Source organism: Choloepus didactylus, chromosome 16 (genome assembly GCF_015220235.1).
Source record: "Choloepus didactylus isolate mChoDid1 chromosome 16, mChoDid1.pri, whole genome shotgun sequence".
In the NCBI taxonomy this organism is placed as follows: Eukaryota; Metazoa; Chordata; class Mammalia; order Pilosa; family Megalonychidae; genus Choloepus; species Choloepus didactylus.
In genome coordinates, this window is record NC_051322.1 from 33,428,489 (window position 1) to 33,451,903 (window position 23,415).

General features: G+C 38.3%; 1 protein-coding gene across 1 annotated transcript in view; it reads left to right on the forward strand.

Moving 5' to 3' along the window:
• Positions 1–1,341: 1,341 nt before the first annotated feature.
• The window catches only part of IER3IP1 (immediate early response 3 interacting protein 1), a 29,531-nt gene continuing 7,457 nt past the window's right edge, over positions 1,342–23,415 (forward strand). The window contains exon 1 of the mRNA XM_037805701.1: positions 1,342–1,525. Coding sequence (XP_037661629.1) covers positions 1,435–1,525 — 91 coding nt within the window. The 5' untranslated portion in view covers positions 1,342–1,434. The remainder of the gene's footprint in view (positions 1,526–23,415) is intronic.

Here is a 23,415-nt window from a genome sequence, read left to right on the forward strand (position 1 = left end):
TACACTATCTTATATTTTTAAGCTGCTTTTGCTAGATCTAGAGATTTTGGGAGCTAAAGAGGCCTTAGAGGTTATAATCACCTAATTTTATAGATGAAGTGACAGAGGCCCGGAGAGGTTAACCTGATTCTTTTGACAATGAGTTGGATCTTGTGAGTTGTAACCCAGTGGCTGCACAAAGGGATGGGTAGGGGAGGCTTTACTTCCACCTCCGCTTCATCCATCCCCATAATTCCCAGTAGACCGCTTTCCCCCTGACCCCCTGAAAGCATACAGTCTAGTAAAAACTGATTTGCTGCACAATCAAAGCTTCTAGACAGGTCCCTCTAGGTGCCCCCTCCCCCTCTTTCCCCTTCTCCCACTCAGCCCAGTGTGGAAATCCTGGAGTGGCTTCTGTCATCACTTTCGGGAACAGCATTCCTTCATCACCACCAGTATCAACAGTTTTGTAGGCCTTGGAAAACTGGAGGTGTTTGGCATCCTGTTGTTTCTTTTATTCTCTTTATTTTATCTTCCTGTGTCTCTCCCTACCTGACTTGTACTTAGGGGCAGACTTTGGAGATAGTGTGGAAGTATTTTTGTGGGAAGCAATACCTCTCCTTTCCCGTAGGTCACTAACTAGTTGACCTTTTAAAGCTTAATTTCTCCTTGGGAGCTTAAGAAATTATTCTCTATTCCACCACTGTCTCTTCCAACAGTAGCCACATACGGGCTCCCAAAGTCCTTCATGGGACTGAAAGTGATGCCTTCCCCTCTTTTATCTTAGGAGACCCTAAGTTAAGGAAGTGTTTACTTTGCATACTTATCCTCTAATATCTACAATTTAACATGGTCTGACTCAGCCTCTTACTACTATAATATTAAAACATGCTATTTTGTTTTATGTTTTTAAATTTTATTTTCCAAAGCCTCAGTTTCCTCTTCTGTAAAATGGAAATATTAACATCTCATGCTCTTGGAAGCATCCAAAGAAGCACTATCCAATAGGGATATAATATATGCCTCAAAGGCCATTTACAATGTCCTCGTAGCCACGTTAAAAAAATAAACAGAAAAGATTTTAGTAATATATTTTATTTATCCCAAATATATGCATGTCAAGATACAATCATCATAAAAATGGTATATTTATATTCGTTTTCATACTAAGTCTTTGAAATTCGGTGTGCATTTTACACTAATAACATCTCAATTCGGACTAGTCACATTTCAAGTGTTCAATAGCCACATTCGGTTACCGTATTGCACCGCATAAGCAGACACACCTTGTTGGAAGCGTCGGGCGGTTCTTAGCCCCATGGGGGCGGAGCTTCTCAGAGAGCGCGTTTTGGTTTCCTCCGGCTCCCGTAGAGAAGCCCAGGCCGGGGCTCCGCCACGTCCCGGGCGGCGGCTGGAGTGTGGAGTTGTTTTGTGCAGGGCGCGGCTCCGGGAGCCATGGCCTTTACCCTGTACTCGCTGCTGCAGGCAGCCCTTCTCTGTGTCAATGCCATTGCCGTACTGCATGAGGAGCGGTTCCTCAAGAACAGTGAGTAGGGCCGCGGGGCGCGAGCTGAGGCGGCGGCGGCGGAGTCCCGGGTTGGGGGGAGGCGCGGTCCCCAGCCGGGCGGGGTGAGGAGACAGCCTGTGCCCGGGAAAGGTGAGCGGCCAAGGGCTCGGCTCTGGATGGGGAGCGGGAGAGGGGAAGCTGACTCACTCTCATCTCACCTGGTCTGAACCGGGTGAAGGTGAAAGATGCTCAACAGAAGCCCCGTGTTCAACTTGGGGGCCCAGGTTGGGAGGATAAAGAGATGAGCCAGGCGTGTCCTGCCCGCGGTTAGTGTAGGGCAGTAATTTAATTGAACTCTGGGATTGTTTTTAGTGGTCGAATACTTGGGGTCTGAGTTTTGTGTTAAAGAATGGGGTGGGGAGAGTGGTTCATTTTGGAATATAAGTAGTTAGAAGGAATGGATTTATGGAGGGCAATAGGGGTTCCTGGGATTTGGGGATAAAAAGAAGGGAAAAGTCTTGCAGAGTTAACAGGACATTGAGCCAACCACGACCAAGGAAAAGTATACAGCACAGCTTATTGGGTGCCGCGGTATGCCGGGGACTATGATAGAATCTTAGAATACAAAGATGAAGACACACATTATTCCCACCAGGACTTCACAATCCAGCTATCTCCATGCCATCTGGGGCAGGCTGCACCTTGCTGTATGAGGAAGGATAAAGGCTGTGTGACATCACTGAAACTCAAACTCATGATTGTTCTGTTTATTCCTCCAGACAATAACTTTTCGAAAACAAATTTTATCTCAGGCCCATGTAATAGTAACTGAAGTTATAGCAACTATCCTGCTCTTCTAATAGAAATTAATCTAAACAAAAATTAAAGACGTAATGAAAACTAATATACAATGTTATGAAAAAGAAGTACAGAGAGACACTAAGCTATTGTGAATGTGTGAAAGCTTCCTGGAGGAAGCATGTCTAACCCAAGATCTGATAAGTGAGTAGAGGTTAACTAGGTGAAGGTGAAGGATTGGGAGAAATGAGAGAATGAGGGCAGCCTTAAGCAATGTAGAGCTGGTATGAAAACTCTGGAGCAGATGAAAACAAGATTTTAAGCAGGGCAGGAACATCTGATTTGTGTTATTTGCAAGATCTCTGGCTATAGTACACAGAACAGATCAGAAGGACAGAGGAGTGAATGTACGGGAAAAAAAAAACAAAAACATTCCAAAGAGTACAACTAGAGATTGTGGGTACAATAACAGTTTGTTGGGTATAATGATAATAATAATAGCTAACATTTATGTAGCATTTACTATGTGCCAGGATCCGTATCAAGTGCTTTATATATATTCACTTGTATAACTCTTACAATAACCCTATGAGATAAATACTGTGTTCATCCCCACTTACAGATGGGGAATCTGAGGCACAAAAAGAGTAAGTTACTTATCTAAGATCACACAGCTAGAAAGTGTAAGCGCTAGGATTCAAGGCACACAAGCACACATAGAGAGAAGGTGGCCCTGTGATAACAAAGGCAAAGATTTGGAGTAATGCATCTATAAACTAAGGAATGCCAAGGATTACTGGCAACCACCAGAAGTTAAGACAAAGGCAAGGAACAGATTCTTCCTCAGAGCCCCCAGAAGGAACCAACCCTGCCAACAGCTTGATTTTGGACTTCTGACTTCCAGAACTTTGAGAGAATAAATTTCTGTTGTTTTAAGCCACCAAATTTATGGTACATTGTTGTGGCAGCCCTAGGAAACTAATATGGATGAGAAGATATTTTAAAAGTAGACAAGGCAGAACATACTGTTCGGACATTGGAAATGAGGGGGAGAGGATTAAGTCAAAGATATCTCTAGGTTCTCTGGCTTGAGCAGCTGAGTGAAGGATACCACCTTTACTGAATTACAGAGTATTGGAGGAAAATTGAGGGATGTGGGTAGATGAGAAGGTGAAAAGATAAATAAGTTTGAAACATGTTGAGTTTGAGATTTCTGTCAGAGATCCAAGTGGAATAGGTAGTTGAATTTGTAAGTCTAGGACAGAAGCGAGAGTCAGGGTGGAGTTTAAAATATGAAATTTGAGTTTGTCAAAAATATGTGACAAACGAAACTTTCTAAGGAGATGAAATTGCCCTTGGGAAGAGTAGAGTACATAGAGAATTGGTACCCAGGACAGTCTTAGAATCTTCTCCAATATTTAATGCTTAGGTAGTGATGGAGGAGCTAACAGGAGAACTTGATGAATGTGGAAAACAGATACATGGGAAAACCCAGACAACTGGGTTCCACAGAGTCAGGGAGTGTTTCAAGAAGAAGGTTTTTATTCAGTGGTGGAATGTTGCTGAGAAGTCAAAGTAAGGACTAAGTGTCCTGAGGATTCAGTCCTTGGTGACTTGACAAGAGCAATTAGAGCAGAGTGGGTAAAATTCAGATTGAAGTGGTTGAGTAGTGATTGAAAGTGATAAAATGAAGACAGCAAGATTATCCAATTTTATCACCTAATTGGAGGAAAAGAAGAAAAGGTAGCTGGAAGGGGACTCAAGGTTGTTTTTTGTGGTGGTGGTTTTGTTTTTAAGATAGGAGAGGCTTGAGCATTTCTCAGAGATGACAATGAAAACTAGCATGGTCTCTTCAATAAGTCAGTGCCATGAAAAACTTGGGGAGGGAGTGACCAATGAAGCAAAATCTACTAGATTAAGAAAGACAAAGAAAACAAGGGAGAGACATAAGGGAGATAATCCACATGCAGTGTGTGTATCTTGATTGAATGCTGGTTCAAACAAATTTGCTGTAAAAGACATTTTGGGACCTTTGAAGAAGTTTAAATATGGACTAGATACTACATGATATTAAGAAATTTTAAATTTGTAATAATGGTATTGTGGTTATGTAGGAAAATATCTTTATTTTTCAGAGATGCATATTGGAATATTTAGTAGTAAAATATCATAGCATCAGTAATTTTCTTTAAATTAAAAAAAGATGAAGCAAATATAGCAAAAAAGTTAATAGTAATAACTTAAAGCTGGTGATACGTATGTTTTAAAACATTCATAGTTAAAAAAAAGGAGGGGAGGGGATTGCTAATGAAAATGACCCAGTAGTGAGAAGGAAATAGCAGGCCCAGGAGAGAAGTGAGATAATTGGTAACAAGGATTCTGCGAAGGTAGAAAGGGATGAGATCTAAGGCACAGATGAAAAAGATGGCATTTAGTAGAAGGTGGGATACTTTCTCCATTGAAAAAGGAGAAAGGTTGAACTGGAGAAGGAGGAAGATTCCTAGATTTAGTGGCAGGAAGTTTTTCTTCATTCCTGTTAAAAAATGGACCAATCACTTGGAGCTAGATGGAAAGGATGTAGCAGTGAATGTGACTCACAGTCTCTGTTTTCTTCTGTGGCGTACAGTCTAATGGAGGGTCAGATATTCAAAAATAATTATTATACAAATAGTTAACTGAGTCAGGGATAAATGCTTTGAAGGAAGAAGAGAACAGGATACTAACCATGAGAATGTAGTCTTGTGGGTGAATCAGGACAGTGTCAGTTCCTAAGGAAATAAGATTTAAGCTGAGTCCTGAAATATGAATAGGAATTAGCCTGGTTTAAAATACCTTTAAGATGTCAAATTGGAGCTGTTGTGTAGGCAGTTACAGATAAAGGTCTCATTCTCAGCCAAAGCAACTTCTTAGAAAAGAGGTCTGGATAAGATTTATATGTGAAAGTTTCAGTATTGGCTGTTAATTTGAAACCACTGGAATGAAGACTACTTCATAGAGAACCAGTCGAAGGATTGAATCCTGAAATTATTCTTTCCTGTCAGGGTTCTTGATTGCAAACAACAGAAACTGATGTTGACTAATTAAGCAGAAAGGAATTTACCAAAAGGTTATTGGACAAATAATACATTGAAACAAAGTAGAGCATCCAAAAACAGATCCATATGTATATGGACATGTAGTTTATGATACAGATGACATTACAGAGCAAGATAGAAAGAATGGCCTTATCAATAAATGATTATAGGTTAACTGGATATTTAAAAAGAAGGAAAAGAATGTTGACTCCTATTTCATGCCAGATACACAGTTCATTTCCAAGAACATTGTAGATCTGAATGACAAAGGTAAAACAAAGCATCTAAAGAAAGCAAACATTTATTTAAAGAGCCAGGTTCTAAATGTTTTAGGGTTTGCTGGCCAAAAGGCAAAATTGAGGCTGTTATGTGTGTACTTAAATAACCATTTAAACATGTAAAAAAACATTGTTAGCAGACAGAGAGCACTTCTAGAATGAGGTATGAGGAGCTGTGCAGACCCTCTTCCCAATGAAACAACCATAATCATGAAAATTATTTTTAAAAAACAGCCATTTAAAGTCTCTGGGAATTGTCCTAGGAGTATACAGCAAATGGAGAAACACTTATTCAAGAAAATCTAAATCTGGTAAGAACAGTGAGAATCCATGGCATTCAAGCCATCCTCCCAGCCCTACCTCATTCACTGAAACAGAGGCTTTATTATAGGTGAGAGAGCCAAGAACATAGGGCTCCTTCTTCCCCTATCTACCAGTCTAGGGCTTCAGTTTCTCCCCAGGAGGGACAAGCTGCCAGCATTTTTCTTCCTCCCCACATTTTGTTGTAGAAGCTATATTCCAAGCAAGCACTGCTGAGAGGACCAGGATGCCCTTCTTCCATCGAGGAAGACCAGGTAGAAACTTAACAGGTAGATCAGGGAAAGAGATAGTCAAAGAGAGCCCAGCTAAAATCACTATCCTGGCTGTGTGCACACCCAGGGCTTCATTCTCCGAGGAGCAGGCTGCACACTAAAGGGGAAATATTCTAGCCAAATCATAAACAAATAAGCAACAACAATAAGCCCTACAATTGGAGGGACTCAGTATCCAGACTTGTAACAATAAATTCAACAAAAAATTATGAGGCAGAGAAACAAAATATTATGATCCATACATAGGAAAAAGAGCAGGCACTAGAAACTGCTTTTGAGAGCAAGCAGGTGTTGGATTTAAGAAAGATTTCAAAGCAGCCATTATAAATATGTTCAAAGAACTAAAGGAAACCATGTTTAAAGAAGTAAGTAAAGGAAGGCATGATGACTATGTGTCATCAATGGAGAATATCAGTAGAGGGATAGAAATTATAAAAATCAAATGGAAATTCTGGAGATGAAAAGTACAACAACCAAAATGAAAACAGTTCATTAGAGGAGCTCAGTAGTGATTTGAGCTGGCAGAAGAAAGAATTAGTGAACTAGAAGATAGATCAATAAAGATTATATATCTGAAGAACAGAGAAAAATAAGGATGTAGAAGAATTAACAGAACCTCAGTGATATTTGGATACCATTAAGCACACCAACATATACATAACTGGAGCACTAGGAGGAGAGGAGAGTGAGCTAGGAGCAGGAAAAAAATTCAAAGAAATAATGGCTAAAAACTTCCCAAATATGATAAAAAAAAAAATTGATCTACACATCCAAGAAGCTCAGTGACTTCAAAGTACAATAAACACAAACGATCCACACTGTGCCGGTTTGAATGTATTGTGTCCCCCAAATACCATTATCTTTGTGGTCTTGTGGGACAGACTTTTTGGTGCTGGTTAGATTTGCTTGGAATGTGCCCCACCCAGCTGTGGGAGGTGACTCTGGTGGGATACTCCCATGGAGGTGTGGCCCCACCCATTCGGGGTGGGCCTTGATCAGTGGAGCCATATAAATGAGCTGGCTCAAGGAGAGGAAACGTAGTGCAGCTGTGAGTGACGTTTTGAAGAAGAGCAAGCTTGCTAGAGAGGAACGTCCTGGGAGAAAGCCATTTTGAAACCAGAACTTTGGAGCAGACGCCAGCCACGTGCCTTCCCAGCTAACAGAGGTTTTCCGGACGCCATTTGCCATCCTCCAGTGAAGGTACCTGATTACTGATGTGTTACCTTGGACACTTTATGGCCTTAAGACTGTAACTGTATAGCCAAATAAACCCCCGTTTTATAAAAGCCAATCCATCTCTGGTGTTTTGCATTCTGTAGCATTAGCAAACTAAAACACACACCTAGATGCATGATAGTCAAATGTTGAAAGCCAAAGACAGAAAATCTTGAAAACAGCAAGAGAAAAACAACTCATCACATACAGGAGAGCCTCAATAAGATTCAAGTGACTTCTTTTCAGAAAACAGTGGAGGCCAGAAAGCAGTGGGATGACATAGTCAAAATACTAGAAGAAAAAAAATTTAACTATGATTTTATGTCCAGCAAAACCGTCTTTCAAAAATGAAAGTAAAATAAAGAAACCCCCAGATAAATAAAAACTGAGAATTTGTGGCTGGCAAACCAACATTACAAAAAATATTAAGGGAAGTTCTTCATGGTGAAAGCAAGTGACACCAAACAGTGATTTGAGTGCACATGAAAAAACCATAGTGCTGGTAAAGGTAATTATGTAGGAAATTATAAAAGAGTATAATTGCATATTTTTCCTCCTTTCTCATCTTAGCTGATTAAAAAAGCCATTGTATAGAACAATATATATACAGTTGTATTGTTGGCCCTATAACATATAGAAATGTGACATATTTTACCGTAACAACCCAAAGCAGAGGATGAGAACAAAGCTGTATTAGGGTAAGGAAATGATACTGGATGGTTACATGAATCCACAGGAAGATGTGAAGAGAACCAGAAAGGGTAAAGATAAAGGTTAATATAGCAGACTATACGTATTTACTCTTTTCTTCCATCAACTTCCTTAGAAGACATAAAATTGTATGAAGTAGTAATTGTAACAATGTATTGTTGGGTTTATAATACATGTAACATGTATAACAATAATACAAAAACAGGAAGAGGGAATAATAGAGCAATGCAGGAATAACATTTCTATGTCTCACTGGTAATGGATTTAGTATAAATCTTAGGTATGTTCTAATAAATTATGATGTATTCAAGGCTCTACAGCAACGAGTAGAAATACTTTTAAAAGTATACTGAAAATATCACTACAGGAATTAAAATGTTAAGTTAGAAAATATTCACAAAGCAGAAAAGGGGGAACAAAAAAGACAGGAGACATTTTTTAAAAACAGTAAAATGCCAGGTGTAAGTCCAGCGATATAGATAATAGCATTATGTGACTGGATTAAATAATAAATCAAAACACAGAGATTGTCACAAGTGGATAAAAAATAGGATTCAGAATATGCTATCTGCAGGAGACTCAGATACAAAAAGGTTAAAAGTAAACGAATGGAAAAAGTATACCATACAAATAGCAACCACAAGAGACCTGAAATGGCTTGATTAATATCAGACAAAATAGTCTTTAAACCGAAAATATGGTACTGGATATAAAGAGGGTCATATAATGATGAAAGAATCAATTCATCAAGAAGACATAACATGTAAACATATGTGCCAAATAACAGCTCCAAAATACATGAAGCAAAAATAGAAGGAAGATATAGACAATTTAACAGTAATTGTTGGAGACTTCATACTTTGCTTTCAATACTGGCTAGAACAACAAGGCAGAAGATCAACAAGGATATAGAAGACTTAAACAACACTATAAGTCAGCTAGCCCTAACACACACACACACACACACATTTGTTCATAGCAGCATTATTTATAATATTCAAAAAGTGAAAACAACCCATATATCCATCAACTGATTGCTGTCTAAAATGTGATATATCCATACTATGAAATATTAATTCAGCAATAAAAAGGAATGAAGTGTCGATAACATGCTACAGAATGGATGAACCTCAAAAACATTATGCCAAGTGAAAGAAACCAGTCACAAATGGGCACACTGTATGATTCTATCTATATGAAATGTCCAGGATAGGCAATTTTATAAAGAAAAATGTAGATTAGTGGTTGCTTAGTGCTCGTGGAGCCTAGGAGAATTAGGAGCATCTTCTAATGGGTACTGGAGTTTCTTTTGAGAGCAATAAAATTTTCTGAAATGGATTGTGGTGATGGTTGCACAACTCTGTGAACATACTTAAAACCATTGAATTATATATTTTAGACATATGAACTGTATGGTACTTTCAGTAGAACTGTTTTTTTTTTTAAAACCAAACACATTTTTAGCTTTAGTATATTATAAAAGCCAAAACTGGAAACAGTAGAATGGATAGATACAATTTATACCCAACAGTGAAAAAGAATGAACTATGGCCATAGGCAACAATATGGATGATTGTCACTAATACAATGTTGAGTGAAAGAAGGCAGACACAGAATACATACTGGATGATTCCTTTATATGAAGTTTAAAAATACATACAACCTACTGCCAGAGCCAGGCTCATTCCTGGGAATCATGTGTTGGAATGGCTGGAAGGAGGTAAATGACATGGTGGAACTGTAGCCTATAGCATCCCTTGGGATTGATGTTTGAATTGTGACTTGAAGGTCTTCACCTTTCTGTATATACCTTGTACTGCATAATAAGGAAATAACTGAAATTGTGGAACTGTAACCCATAACAATTTTTGAAATTACCTATGTGACTGCTTGTTGAGTTGTACATCGAGAGATGACAACTTTCTGTATGTCATGCTATATTTTACAATAATGGAAATGGCTGAAGTGTGGGACTGTGACCCATGACATTCTTTAAGATTTGCTCTCTAACTACTTGTGAAATCATACATTGAAAGTTACCACTGTTACATATATATGTTAAAGTTTACACTTTAAAAAAAGATGGAAAAAAGATTTGGGAATGATGCCCTCTTAACAGTAATGTGTCTTCCAACCCATGATATGCTTTTGCCAATTATTTAGATGTTCTTTGATTTCTCTCAGCAATATTTTATAGTTTTGTTATATAGGTCTTGCATTTCCTTTATGGGTTTTGGATATGTGCTGGTTTGGATGTATTATGGCCCCCAAAACACCATTATCTTTGATACAATCTTGTGGGGGCAGATTGATTAATCTTTTTGATTAGGGTGTGACCCTCTGATTGGATGTTTCCATGGAGATATGACCCACCCAACTGTGGGTGATGACTTTGATTGGGTAATTTCCATGGAGGTGTTACCCCAGCCATTCAGGGTGGGTCTGAATTAAATCACTAGAGCCATATAAATGAACTGACAAACAGGAACTCAGTGCAGCTGTGAGTGACATGTTGAAGAGCAACTGAGAGTGACATTTTGAAGAGGAGCTGCAGCTAAGAGAGGACAAAATGCCCCAAGAGCAACATTTTGGAGAATGCCATTTAGAAACGCAACCTGGGAGCAAGCAGACACCAGCCACTTGCCTTCCAAGCTAACAGACGTTTTTCGGATGCCACTGGCTATCCTTCAGTAAAGGTACTCTATTGTAGATGCCTTACCTTGTACACTTTACAGCCTTAAGACTGTAACTGTGTAACCAGATGAGCCCTCTTTATAAAAGCCAATTCATTTCTGGTGTTTTGCATTCTGGCAGCAGTAGCAAACTGGAACAAGGTGGGTTTTGTTTGTTAGTTTTTTTTGTTTTTTTTTTTTTGTTGTTTTGTTTTTGTATATTCTTTAGGATTTTCTACATGCAGGTTCATGTTGTATATACATAAAAATAAAAGATCAGTATACATCTTCATTTACAATTAAAAAAATAGAACTAATATATGGTGTTAGAAGTTGGGAGAGAAATGACTGGAAGAGGGCACAGGTGGGGCTTTTGGGGTATTAGTGATGTTTTGTTGTTTGATCTGGGTGCTGGTTACTTGGAATTACTTGTTTTGTGAGAATTCTTGAAGAAATTCACTTGGGATTTGTACATTTTTCTGTATGGGTGTTATATTTAAATTAAAAAAAGATATTAGCTAGCTTGTAGAAATATTAGGAGGCTTAAGTCTGAGCTTCTAGGAACAATATCCAAATGTATTGCTGTTACTCTGCTGGGAACTTGCTGTACTGCCCCTACCATTGCTGCTTACCAGAAGAGTGCGTTTCATCCCTTCCCTCTGGCATCACCGTTCTCTGGAGTCAGTCTGGTATGCATATGTCTGGACACTGGAGTAAGCACTGGGAGAAACCTAGTTCATATCTGTATCTGAGCTGCATGGGAAGCTGGGAAAGCACATGCCTAGCTTTTTCAGCTCTTCTTGGGGAGAAATAGTCTTTGAGCCTCCCCAAGACTCTTAAAATAGGGGATTCCTCAAATATAGTATGGGGTTCAGTTACTGGGTAGCCAAAACTAGTAATGAATATCTATCAGATACATATTCTTTTGTTTGTCTAGGACATAGGAAGTGAGTCCATTTGCTGAGAGGCAAGGTGGGAGGTTGAGAAAAGAGGAGGTTTGAAATGCAGTAATGGAGCAGAGTGGGAGAGAGAATTAATTTGAAAGAGCAGAGTGAGATTGCCAGGCAGTAGGGAGAGCACAGTTGGGGTAGATGACTGTGAATTTGTGTTATTACTGGATTGGGGTTGTAATTTTTCTCCAATAGCAATCACTAGTTCAAGTTAGTATTTCAGAAGTGGAGTACTTCCAGTTTTTCAGTAAACTGGTTAATAACTTTTTTCACCCTTGTTCCCAAATTATTTTCTTATCTCTCTCAGTAAATTTGGTTTCCTGAGAGAAGTACTATCTGTCTGATAGAGGAACTGAATCATGTTAAAGGACAGGTAGAAAGACATAATTCATGGTACATAGTTGTTTTCTGACCACCTCCTTATTCACCCCATTGGTGACAGAGGGATCCCTGTCCTGAATAGTATAAGATGTCTGAACACATTGAATAGTATGAGATGACTGACACTGGAAGGAAGATTGGCAGCAGTGTATTAGTCACATATACTCATAGCCTGGGGGAGGAGGGATTGCATACCATGCAGTGCCACACAGGGGTTACACTCTGCAGCAAAGTGAAGTAGTAGGGGCTGGGAGATGCAGGCTTTATATTGATAAGCCATTAAGGTGTGCCTTGGTTCCTGCAGAAGGACGTGATAGCTTTGTTTGAATAGAATAATTCCACGGGCTGACAGGGAACAGAAACCCACTAGGGGGTGAGGATTGAGTGGAGTGCAACTGGTCTGGCTAAAAGAGAAGCTGGCTGTGAGGGGAGCCTTTCCCTTGGGTAGGGGACATATCTGGCCTGAACAGGGAAACTCAATTAATCCTTTGGGGCCCTGTGAGGCTCAAAAATGTCAAGGCAGCACTTGCAACTTTAGGTCTTAAGTACAAGTAGTAACTTAAGAAATAGTTGTGGATTTATTTAATTAATGACCTTGTCTTTATATTGTAGTACTCCTAGAGAATTGGTACATTATTTGGTTCTTTGGAAAGTCACAGTATATATGTGTGTGTGATGCAGATCTTACCCTTTGTAAACATGTGGCCTAATTGGAAAAATCCTAAAATTTTACTTTGTCTCATATATGTAAGATTGTTCTCAAATTCTCTGAATTTAGAAATGTAAATAAAGTACCATCTTCCCTCATGTTTTTAAAAGGACAAACATTTTATGATCTTAATGATTTGAAATAATTAGAATAAGCAAATTCATAGAGTCAGAATCTAGAATATAGGTTACCAGGAGATGGGATGGGGATAGAGAATGGGAAGTTAAGGCTTAAAATGTACATCCCATTTGGAATCGTGGAAATATTTTGGTAATAGATGGTGGTGATGGTAGCACAATATTGTGAATGTAGTTAACGTCATTGAAATATATATCTAAATGTGATTAAAAGGGGAAATCTTAGATTGTACATATGGTAACAGAATAAAAAATTTTTTAAAAAATCAATGGAACTACACTATACAAGCAGTGAACCCTAAGTTAAACCATGAACTATAGTTAATAGCACAACTGTATCATCAGTTGTAACAAATGTTCCACAGCAATGCAAGGTGTTAATAGGGTGGTATATGGGAATCCTGTATTTTATGCATGCTGCATGATTGTTCTGTAAACCTACAACATCTCTCATAAAGAAAAAAAATGCTAATGAGCTTTTAATGCTTATTGGTGCTACAGGATGAATAATGCTAATTTCACAATGATGCTCAATTATGTTTAATAACAAAAATCTTTGATTTTTGTACCCTTAGGTGAATCTTAAAGTTTCTCAAAGGATATTTTGGGACATCTACAATGTGTCCAACATTGTTCTCTGCATTCCAGATTTGTAAGAGAAGTGTGAAACTTGGACCTTACTTTCAAGGAATGTGTTATTACTTAAATTAATATTTGAACTAATTGGAGAATAAGTGACAGTAAACTTCAAATTAGTGACTGGGGTTGATAATATAAAATACCTGTATTAATGTAATTCCATCCCTTCTCCGTGGCTAATTCAGGAAAGCACAGATTTGTTTGATATCCATAGCATTTCAGATTTTATAGAATACAGTAGTCCCAATTTCCTTAAAAAACAAATGAGGCAGCAAGATGGTGGCATAGAGAGGGGTAGAAGTTAGTTAGTCCCCCCAGAACAACTAGTAAATAATCTGGAATAACTGCTGGGGGACAACCATGACTGTTCACACATCATACACCAAGCTGGATTGGGAGGAATGCCTGAGATCGCAGCATAAAATCTGTAAGTAAAACCTGCAGAAATGCACTGGGAGCCCCCTCCCCCTACGGCAGGCTGAATGGCAAAACCTTGCTTTGTTAGAAAGCAGCACTCTGTGAACAAGCAAATATACCTCAGTCCAGCTCCAACTGATGTCTTAGTTAACAAATGTGGACTGCTGAATACAAGCTACAACCCCCCCAACAAACAGGCAGAGGGTTTTAGTGATGACTGACCTAAAAGAACCTAAGACTCATCTGTGCTGGGAGGGGAAGCCCAGAAGACCAGGTGTTACCTCTGGTTGATGAGTGAAATTGGAGGTTCGTGGACTGGCTCTGAAAGGGGGCTTTCTGTTCCTTTTTCTCTCTCAACCTGAGTGGCTCAGTGGAGAAAACTTCAGCCATTTTCAGTTTGCAGGGCTCTGACCCAGATAATGGCGGAGATAGCAGCGTCAGAGAAACAAAGAACCTATTTAAATGCTAGTGATAACTCCCTAGAGGGTGTATCTTCCCTAAGAGGAAGGAGGTGGTGCCTGGCTCTTCTACCAGCCTTCCACTCAGAACCAGACCCCAGACCCTGGGGGAAAACAGCCAAAACAGAAACTAAGGGGGCCACACCTCCTTATATCAGTCAGGAGCTACAGGCTGACAGGCGCCACCTGCTGGGCAGGTTAGGAAAAGCACAGTGGCTGGAGGCCTCATGGGGTGTGTCAATCTTCTAAGACACGCTCTCAGGGAAACCTGATACTGAATATTTCCTCCTCTGAGTGCTGAGCCCACTCTGGGGTAACCAAGGAAACCAGATGCCTAGACAACAGAAAACTACAACCTACACTAAGAAAAACAATGATATGGCCCAGTCAAAGGAACAAACTTATACTTCAACTGAGATACAGGAATTGAAACAATGCGAAATCAATTCAACAAATTTAGGTAAGATATGGCAAAATAGATGAAGGGTATAATGAAAACAATGGGTGAACATAAGGTAGAAATCGAAAGGTTGAAAAAACAACTGGCAGAATCTATGGAAATGAAAGGCACAACACAAGAGATGAAAGACACAATGGAGATATACAACAGCAGATCTCAAGAGGCAGAAGAAGACACTCAGGAACTGGAGAACGCGACACCTGAAATCCTACACACAAAAGAACAGATAGGGAAAAGAATGGAAAAATATGAGCAATGTCTCAGGGAATTGAATGACAACACAAAATGCATGGATGTATGTGTCATGGGTGTCCCATAAGGAGAAGAGAAGGGAAAAGGGGCAGGAGCAATAATAGAGGAAATAATCAATGAAAATTTCCCATCTCTTATGAAAGACATAAAATTACAGATCCAAGAAGTGCAGCATACCCCAAACAGAATAGATCTGAATAGGCCTATGCCAAGACACTTAATCAGATGATCAAATGTCAAAGACAAAGAGAGAATCCTGAAAGCAGAAAGAGAAAAGCAATCCATCACATACAAAGGAAGCTTGATAAGACTGTGCAGATTTCTCAGTAGAAACCGTGGAGGCAAGAAGGAAGTGGTATGATATATTTTAAGATAACTGGAAGAGAAAAACTCCTAACCAAGAATTCTATATCCGGCAAAACTGTCCTTCAAATATGAGGGAGAGCGTAAAATATTCTCTGACAAACAGACAACAATGGAGTTTTTGTGAACAAGATACCTTCTCTACAGGAAATACTAAAGGGAGCGCTACACACAGATAGGAAAAGACAGGAGTGAGTGGTTTGGAACACAATTTTGGGTGATGGTAGCACAGCAATGTAAGTACACTGAACAAAGATGACTGTGAGTATGATTGAAAAAGAAAGGTTAGGAGCAGAAGGAAAGAGGAAAGATAAAGACTTGGACTGTGTAACTCAGTGAAACCTAGAGTGCTCAACAATTGTGATAAAATGGACAAATGTTTTTACATGAGGGAGAACAAATGAATGTCAACCCTGCAGGGTGTTAAAAATAGGGTGGTATTGGGGGAAAAATACAATCAGTGCAAACTAGAGACTATGGGTAACACAAACATTGTATTATGATTCCTTTAATGTAACAAAGGCAATATACCAAAGCTAAATGCATGTAAGAGGGAGACATAGGGAAGGGTACGGGACTGTTGGCATTGGTGATGTTGCTGACTCTTTATTCTACTTTAGTTTAATTCTGCTTTCCTTTTGTTGCTTCCTAGCTGTCATGTTTTTTTCTTTCTTTCTTTCTTTCTTTTTTCTTTTTCTTTTGTCTCTATCTTTTTGACTCTTCCTCCTCCTTTGTGGAAGAAATAGAGATGTCCTTATACAGGTAGTGGTGATGGTGGTGAATACATAAATATGTGGCTATAAAAACAAACAAACAAACAAAAACATTATCCCCAAGAAATCAGTGTTTCTCACACAGAAGTATATATCACAGTTATTAGAGGAACCTTTAAAAAATTACAATGCCGAGATCCTATCCCAGATTTGATTCAAAATTTCTAGAAGTGAGGTTCGGGAGTGTGTATTTTCCCAAATCTCTGTAGGTGGTTGATATTTGTGCCCCTAGACCGCTGTTGCAAACTTATTGGAATGGCCCTGCAATACTCTGCCCTTGAGAACTTTGTCTTCTACATTTCCTCTTCTATCGAGAAATAACAGAAAAATAGTCTGACCGTAAGTTTTGGATATGATCCCAGAACTAAGGGAAACCAGCACCTTGGCACATCTAAGCAGATAAGCTACTGTACTGAAAATATCTACATAGCTTTTAAAATAGAATTTTAAAATATTTTAAGGATTTATCAAATATTGTTTATGTAGGCTCTTAACTCTTCTTGTCTACGTACTTTATAGCAGTGTCCTCACTGATCATCCTGCCTCCAGTTTTGTTTGTTTTTGTTTCCATGCCTGTTTCTCGGTGGTTTGAATTCTTGGGTTCTTCAATAGCCATAGCCTTCAATATAAAATTCAAACTCCCTCACATGACTTACCAGCCCACCCTAATGCATCCCTTCTTTTCTGTCCTGCCCTTTTTATCCTTCCCCACTATTTACCCTGCGCCCCTATCATTCTTACCATGGTGTTCTTCCTTACTCCTGAGCCTTCACTCATACTGTTTTCTCTGGCTGCAAGGACCTTGATTCATCTGCTTTCTTTGCCTAGCTAACTTCCAGCCTATCTTTTTCAGCCTGCCTCTGACATTTCCCTCTCCCACAAGCCATCTCTGACCCATCTTCATGGGTCATAGTGTCACTGTATTTTCATTGTTTTCCTTTTCTATCTCTTATAGCAGACTGAGAACAAGGATTCTCTTATCTTTACAGTTCTGTCAATCAATGAGTATTTTCTAAATAACTGAATAACTTTATTATATTCTTCCAGTTCCTGAAATACTTATTTTTATACAAATATTTTAGCCAATATTTCCAAACTAGTACAGAGTATGTGTTGTTGTTTCTTCTACTCCCCAATAATGCTAATTTCCTTTCAGTAGAAGAAAAAACTATGGAGTAGATTTTAATACCTGCAAAAATTACTCTTAACTAGAGTTTTGTTGGTGCTGCCCATTATCAATTTGACAAGTATTTATTATATCCAGTACTAGGTATATGTTATGAGTGATAGAAAAGAAACATTTCACACATGAAACAGCTAAAATATTACAAACTATTATTTGATTCAGGATTTAAATAGCTGCTACAGAGCAGTGTAATATTGTAGTTTAGTGTGGTGAGAGTTGTGTGAGCCTGAGTAACGGAGAATTCCTGAAAAGAGTGGATCTTTAATAGTAAGTTGGATTTGCATTAGTGTCTAGAGAAAAGAACAAGGCATTCCACAGGCAGTAGACATAACATGAGCATGGCACAAAAGAGATAAGATGAGCATGGCATGTTTATAAAACATTGAGGAAACCATGTGGACATGTAAGTTTCTTTTTAAATATGTTCTCCTAAAGAGCATTTCCTGAATGTCATCAAGGATTAAATGGAAATTACTGTATTGAACCAGGAATTATATTCAACGAAGAGGAATTAGTCTAAGTATACCAACTAAATCATTTACTTTGACATCTATCTCTTTGATTAAGGTAATTTTTAAAAACATATTTTTATCATATTTTTATCGTCGAATATAACATATACATAGAAGTGTTAACTTTCCAAGTGCAATTTAATAAGTAGTAAAACTTATATTAACAGAGTTGTTTATGTAATTACTTTTTCATTTATGATAGTATTTGATTCACTTACAAACTTGGCAACATTGACAAAGTAAACTATATACATTCTTTTTTGGAATCAGGAAACTTATCTCAGAGAGCTGAGATTTGCTCAGGTTCAGGCAGCCCTCAAAACTCATACTTTTTCTTCAGATGTATCTAGATGAAGGTTTTGACTGAGACAGGATGAATTGTTATTTTGTGTGTGAATTTTTGAAGTCTGGGCCATTGAATAACATTATTTGGAGTTTGTAATTACTGACTTTTTCTGTTTAAGTTCATTCCTGAAATTATGGCAGTAACTACAGCTGGCTGGTCTCATCATTTGTTCTCTGCTAGACCCTCTAGCCATGAAATTGACAAGTAAGCCACAGAATTAAACCTTTCCCCTTAAAAAAAACCCACAAAATACAAAAAACAAAAACAAACAAAAAAACACCAACAGTTCTTTAAAGCTTTGGCCAGCTTCCTTAGAAAAACAACTGAGACTTCCTGAAAAGTGGTTGGAGGGAAAACTATTTGTTATAGTAAAAGATAATTCCTAGCACCTGGTCTTTTACTTATCACCTTTGTATTTATCAGCATAATTTCTAGACAAATGATTCACTTTCTCTGTCCAAAGTTCAGTTTTCTTTTTTATTCTAACAGCATAAAAATAGCAACTGGGCTATAATCATCTGAGAACTTACTATTGTTTTAATTACCTCAGTGCTGGTGCTGAAGTTCAATAATTTCAATATTGTAGAATTATATCCTCTTTTGTTGAAGGGCAATTTAATGTTAGAAAATGTATTTTTTTGGAAGTTGCTCCTCTCATCATGTCAAAAATACATATGTAAAAAGTAAATGTAAAAAATACATATGTAAAATCCTTTTGGAACAGTTATAAAAGAAAAAAGATTGTTGGAAATTATGGTTTCTAATAAAATGTGTTGCATGATCTATATAGTCCTTAAAACAAGTCCTTTTATCATCTGAGAGACTGCGACTATAGGTGGAAAGCACTGATAATTTTAGCAATGATAAATTGGAAAAAAGCAAGTGAAGAAAATGAAACCAACAATATCATTTTAAGGTGGTTTTAAAACAATTTTAAATATTCAAAGTGACTTGTGAATAGAGTTCTTCCACTTACAGACCTTGTTTCTGTCCTCTAGAGGTTCATGCTCTGGAAAGGAAGGCCTAATTGCAGAAGGGTTTCTTTGATAGATGAACATCTTTACAGGCTTTCTTTTAAAATTTCTTTTATATTTAAATGAGGTATGTCTTTATATCAATACTTCATATTTATATTATTGTGCCTTTGAATATTGCTCACATTTGAAAAATAAAAAATAAAAAAAAGTGACTTATTCTTCTGGTTGATTCATGGTTTGAGTATAGAATTCTAGATTGGAACTTATTTTCCTTCAGAAATTTGAAGGCATTGTTCCATTTAATTGTGTCATTTTCAATGTTCTTTAGAAGTCTGTTGCCATTTTTAGAAGTCTAATGCCATTTTGTTTCCTGATTCATTGTGTGTAACATATCTTGTCTCTCTTAAAAAAAAAAGCCTTTATGGTATTCTCCTTTATTTCTGAAATTTTACAATAATGTGTCAACATGTGTGTCTTTTTTCATTCATGTGCTGTGTTCTCATTGGACCTTTTTCTTCTAAAGACTCTTGCCCTTCAGTTCTGTGAAATTTTCTCTTAATATTTTTTTGATAATTTCTTCCTGACTTTTTTTCTTTTTTTTCTTCCTTTTCTGTTTCTGGAACTCAAATTATCTGGACTGATTAATGCTTCAATTTTCTTTTCTTTTTTTTTTTTTTTTTTTCTTTTTCCCTTCATTTTGCTTTGTGTCGTTCTACTTTCTGGTAGGTTTCCTCAACTTAATCTTCTAACCTCTTCTTTTGAACTTTTTTCTCCCTGTTATAGCAAGAACAAGAACTCCTTGATCCATGAGTGTTCCTTTTTTTTATGGCATCCTGTTCTTGTTTCATAGCTACAGAAGCTTTTCTTTCTCTAATGATGTTAATTTTTTTTTTTTTTTTTTTTGGCTTTTTTAAAGGGGGTTTATTTGGGTTCACAATAATGAAACAGTTCTTAAAACCTGCAGGGAAAACTTCTATTAGATTTCAAAATCTGAGAGTCATTTATAGAATGACGTTTTATCTCTGGGGCTTGAGAGAGTGGGAGTCCAAACCTTTTCAAGGGCCTTTGCTGCAGCCCTTTTCTCTCCAAATGCCCGGGTGAGTGCTCCAACATATCCACACGTTGGGAAGACCACGTTTTTTCTTGGTCCCACCCTCTTCAAGCATCTGGGTGCCACCTGGACTCTGCCTCTCTGGGGTAAAGGCCCTCTCCGAACAGTGGTGGGGTGTTGGCCAGGGTCTCCCCAATCCCTGGGGAATGTTCCCCACCCTCTCTGATGCCTGGGGTGGCAGCACTCTTCCTGAGCATCGAGGTAGAAGGCAAGCGCACTCTTTCCACCTGCATGGGTTCTCTCCTTGCCCGAGATTTCTTGACCCCAGAACTCAATTTCCAGGGTTCTGTCTTTGAAGAAAATTTTCCTTCAATTTGTTCCTTCTGCATCCCCTCCAGTCCAGACTGGCAGTGGCTCTGTCTATACAGATTTTGCAAAAATTCTTTAGGCTTGGCATGCCGTTTACAGAGGTCAAAACCATCAGACAATAGATTTTCCACAAATCCTAGTGGATAACTCCATCTCCAGTCCTGGCTTGTACTGAAATGGATGTTGGGTTCCATGTTTGGTTAAATCCTCTTGTGGAGCTGTAGCTACTGGGGTCTCATTTTTTGGAAGCCCAGAATTTTCCAGACTATCAGTTTCTAGTTTAATGATGTTAATTTTTTTTTATTATTCATTTTATTGAGATATATTCACATACCACGCAGTCATACGAAACAAATCGTACATTTGATTGTTCACAGTACCATTACATAGTTGTACATTCATTACCAAAATCAGTCCCCGGCACCCTCATTACCACACACACAAAAATAACCAGAATAATAATTAAAGTGAAAAGGAGCAACTAAGGTACAGAAGAACACTGGGCGCCCTTGTCTGTTTGTTTGTTTCCTTCCCCCACCTTTCTACTCATCCATCCACAAACTAGACAAATGGGAGTGTGATCCCTATGGCCCCCCCCAATCCCACTGTCCCCCCTCATAAGCCACATTTTTATACAATTGTCTTCAAAATTCATGGGTTCTGGGTTGTAGTTTGATAGTTTCAGATATCCACCACCAGCTACCCCAATTCATTAGAACCTTAAAAGGGTTGTCTATATTGTGCATTAGAGTGCCCACCAGAGTAACCTCTCGGCTCCTTTTGGAATCTCTCTGCCACTGAAGCTTATTTCATTTCCTTTCACATCCCCCTTTTGGTCAAGAAGATGTTCTCCATCCCACGATGCCAGGTCTACATTCCTCCCCGGGAGTCATTTTCCACGTTGCCAGGGAGATTCACTCCCCTGGGTGTCTGATCCCACGTAGTGGGGAGGGCAGTGATTTCACCTTTCAAGTTGGCTTAGGTAGAGAGAGAGGGCCACATCTGAGCAACAAAGAGGCATTTGGGAGGAGGCTCTTAGGCACAACTATAGGGAGGCATAGCCTCTCCTTTACAGCAACAGTCTTCCCAAGGGCAAATTCCGTGGTAGAGGGCTCAGCCCATCAAACCACCAATCCCCTATGTCTGTGGGCATGTTAGCATAATGATGTTAATTTTTAAAACTGTTTTCTGCTACTACTTGCATTGTCTCTTCTTTAAGACCGTCTTTTATGTTTTCTTTTTTTTTTTTAATATTATCTTTCCTTGTTAAGAATTGTTCCTCCGTGACTGTTCATTTTTAATTGTAAGGCACTGAGAGGCACATTGGCAGCTCTGGGTCTGTGGTTGGGGCTTGTTTATTGGTGAGCCTCAGTATAAGATAATCAAAGAAGATGGCTATTTAATTGAAGCCCCTCAAATGTCTGTATCTGAAGTCTTTATTCTAGTGCCAGTGGTCAGTCTTCTGAGGAATTTTCTAACTTCCTGTCTGCAGAATATAAGCCTTATAAGTCTAGACTTATAGGAGAGACAAACAAGGGTAAGGGCAAGAGTCTTAACTTTGGTATGCAGACTTTCATTCATTTTACCTACCTTGGGTGTCCCCAAGTCCAGAGCTTCTGTGTATCAAGCTTGGCTGAGAGTAAACCTCCTGTCTTCTGGTGGGGTAAGAGAGGATGATCCTTCCCATCTGTGCAGTTAGGAGAAAGCCTAATTGCTCTCACAGTTCACACTTGTTTTTTGTCCCCATCACCCAGTCTGGCATTTTGAGGTTTCTGTTACCAAATGTGCTCTTGGCACATTTCATTCCAATTCAGTAATGTTCCCTGCAGGCTTTAGGTTTTAGCTTTCTCTGCTAAGTCAGTTATTCCTCTTCCATTTATTTTTTATCATCCAAATTTTGTTTGACTTCCTTTGCCTGGGTAATTCTCTCTAGTTAATTTATTCCTTTATTGTCATTTTTTGTGGGGGTTTCAGGAGGAAAGCCAAGATAAAAGTGTGTATACCATCATGTTTAACCAGAACCAGGCTGCTTCCTTATTCTGCAGAGCTGTTACTTGGGTTTATATTATTATGAGTTAACTAGTTGGGAAATTCTTTCAGTCATTCTGCTTTCCCTTAGAAAATTTCCTGTGTCAGTTATATAGTTTGGAAGATGACACAACTGTTGTGATCATTTTGTGTGTCATGTATGGCCAGAGAGACTAAGATGAAATCGTTTTTAAAACATACTACAAGTGCTTAAAGGCTGATACTGCATTTATAGACATATAACAAAAAGAGGTCTGCCATATAATGGAGAATGCTAATTGAGATACCTGGATGAGTAAGATAAGTATTGGAAGAAAGAAGTTAGAGTAAAACTTGTAATGTAGTAAAAGCAAATGAGTAGAAAAATGGGAACAAAAAGTAAATGAATATTATGGGGAAGAGGGGTATGGGATGATTTGGGTATTCTTTTTATTTTTATTCTTATTTTTATTTTGTGGAGTAATGTAAATATTCAAAAATTGTGGTGATGAATGCAAAACTGTATGGTGATACTGTGAACACTTTGGATGATTGTATGGTATGTGACCACATGTCAGTAAAAAAAAATTAAATAAATAAA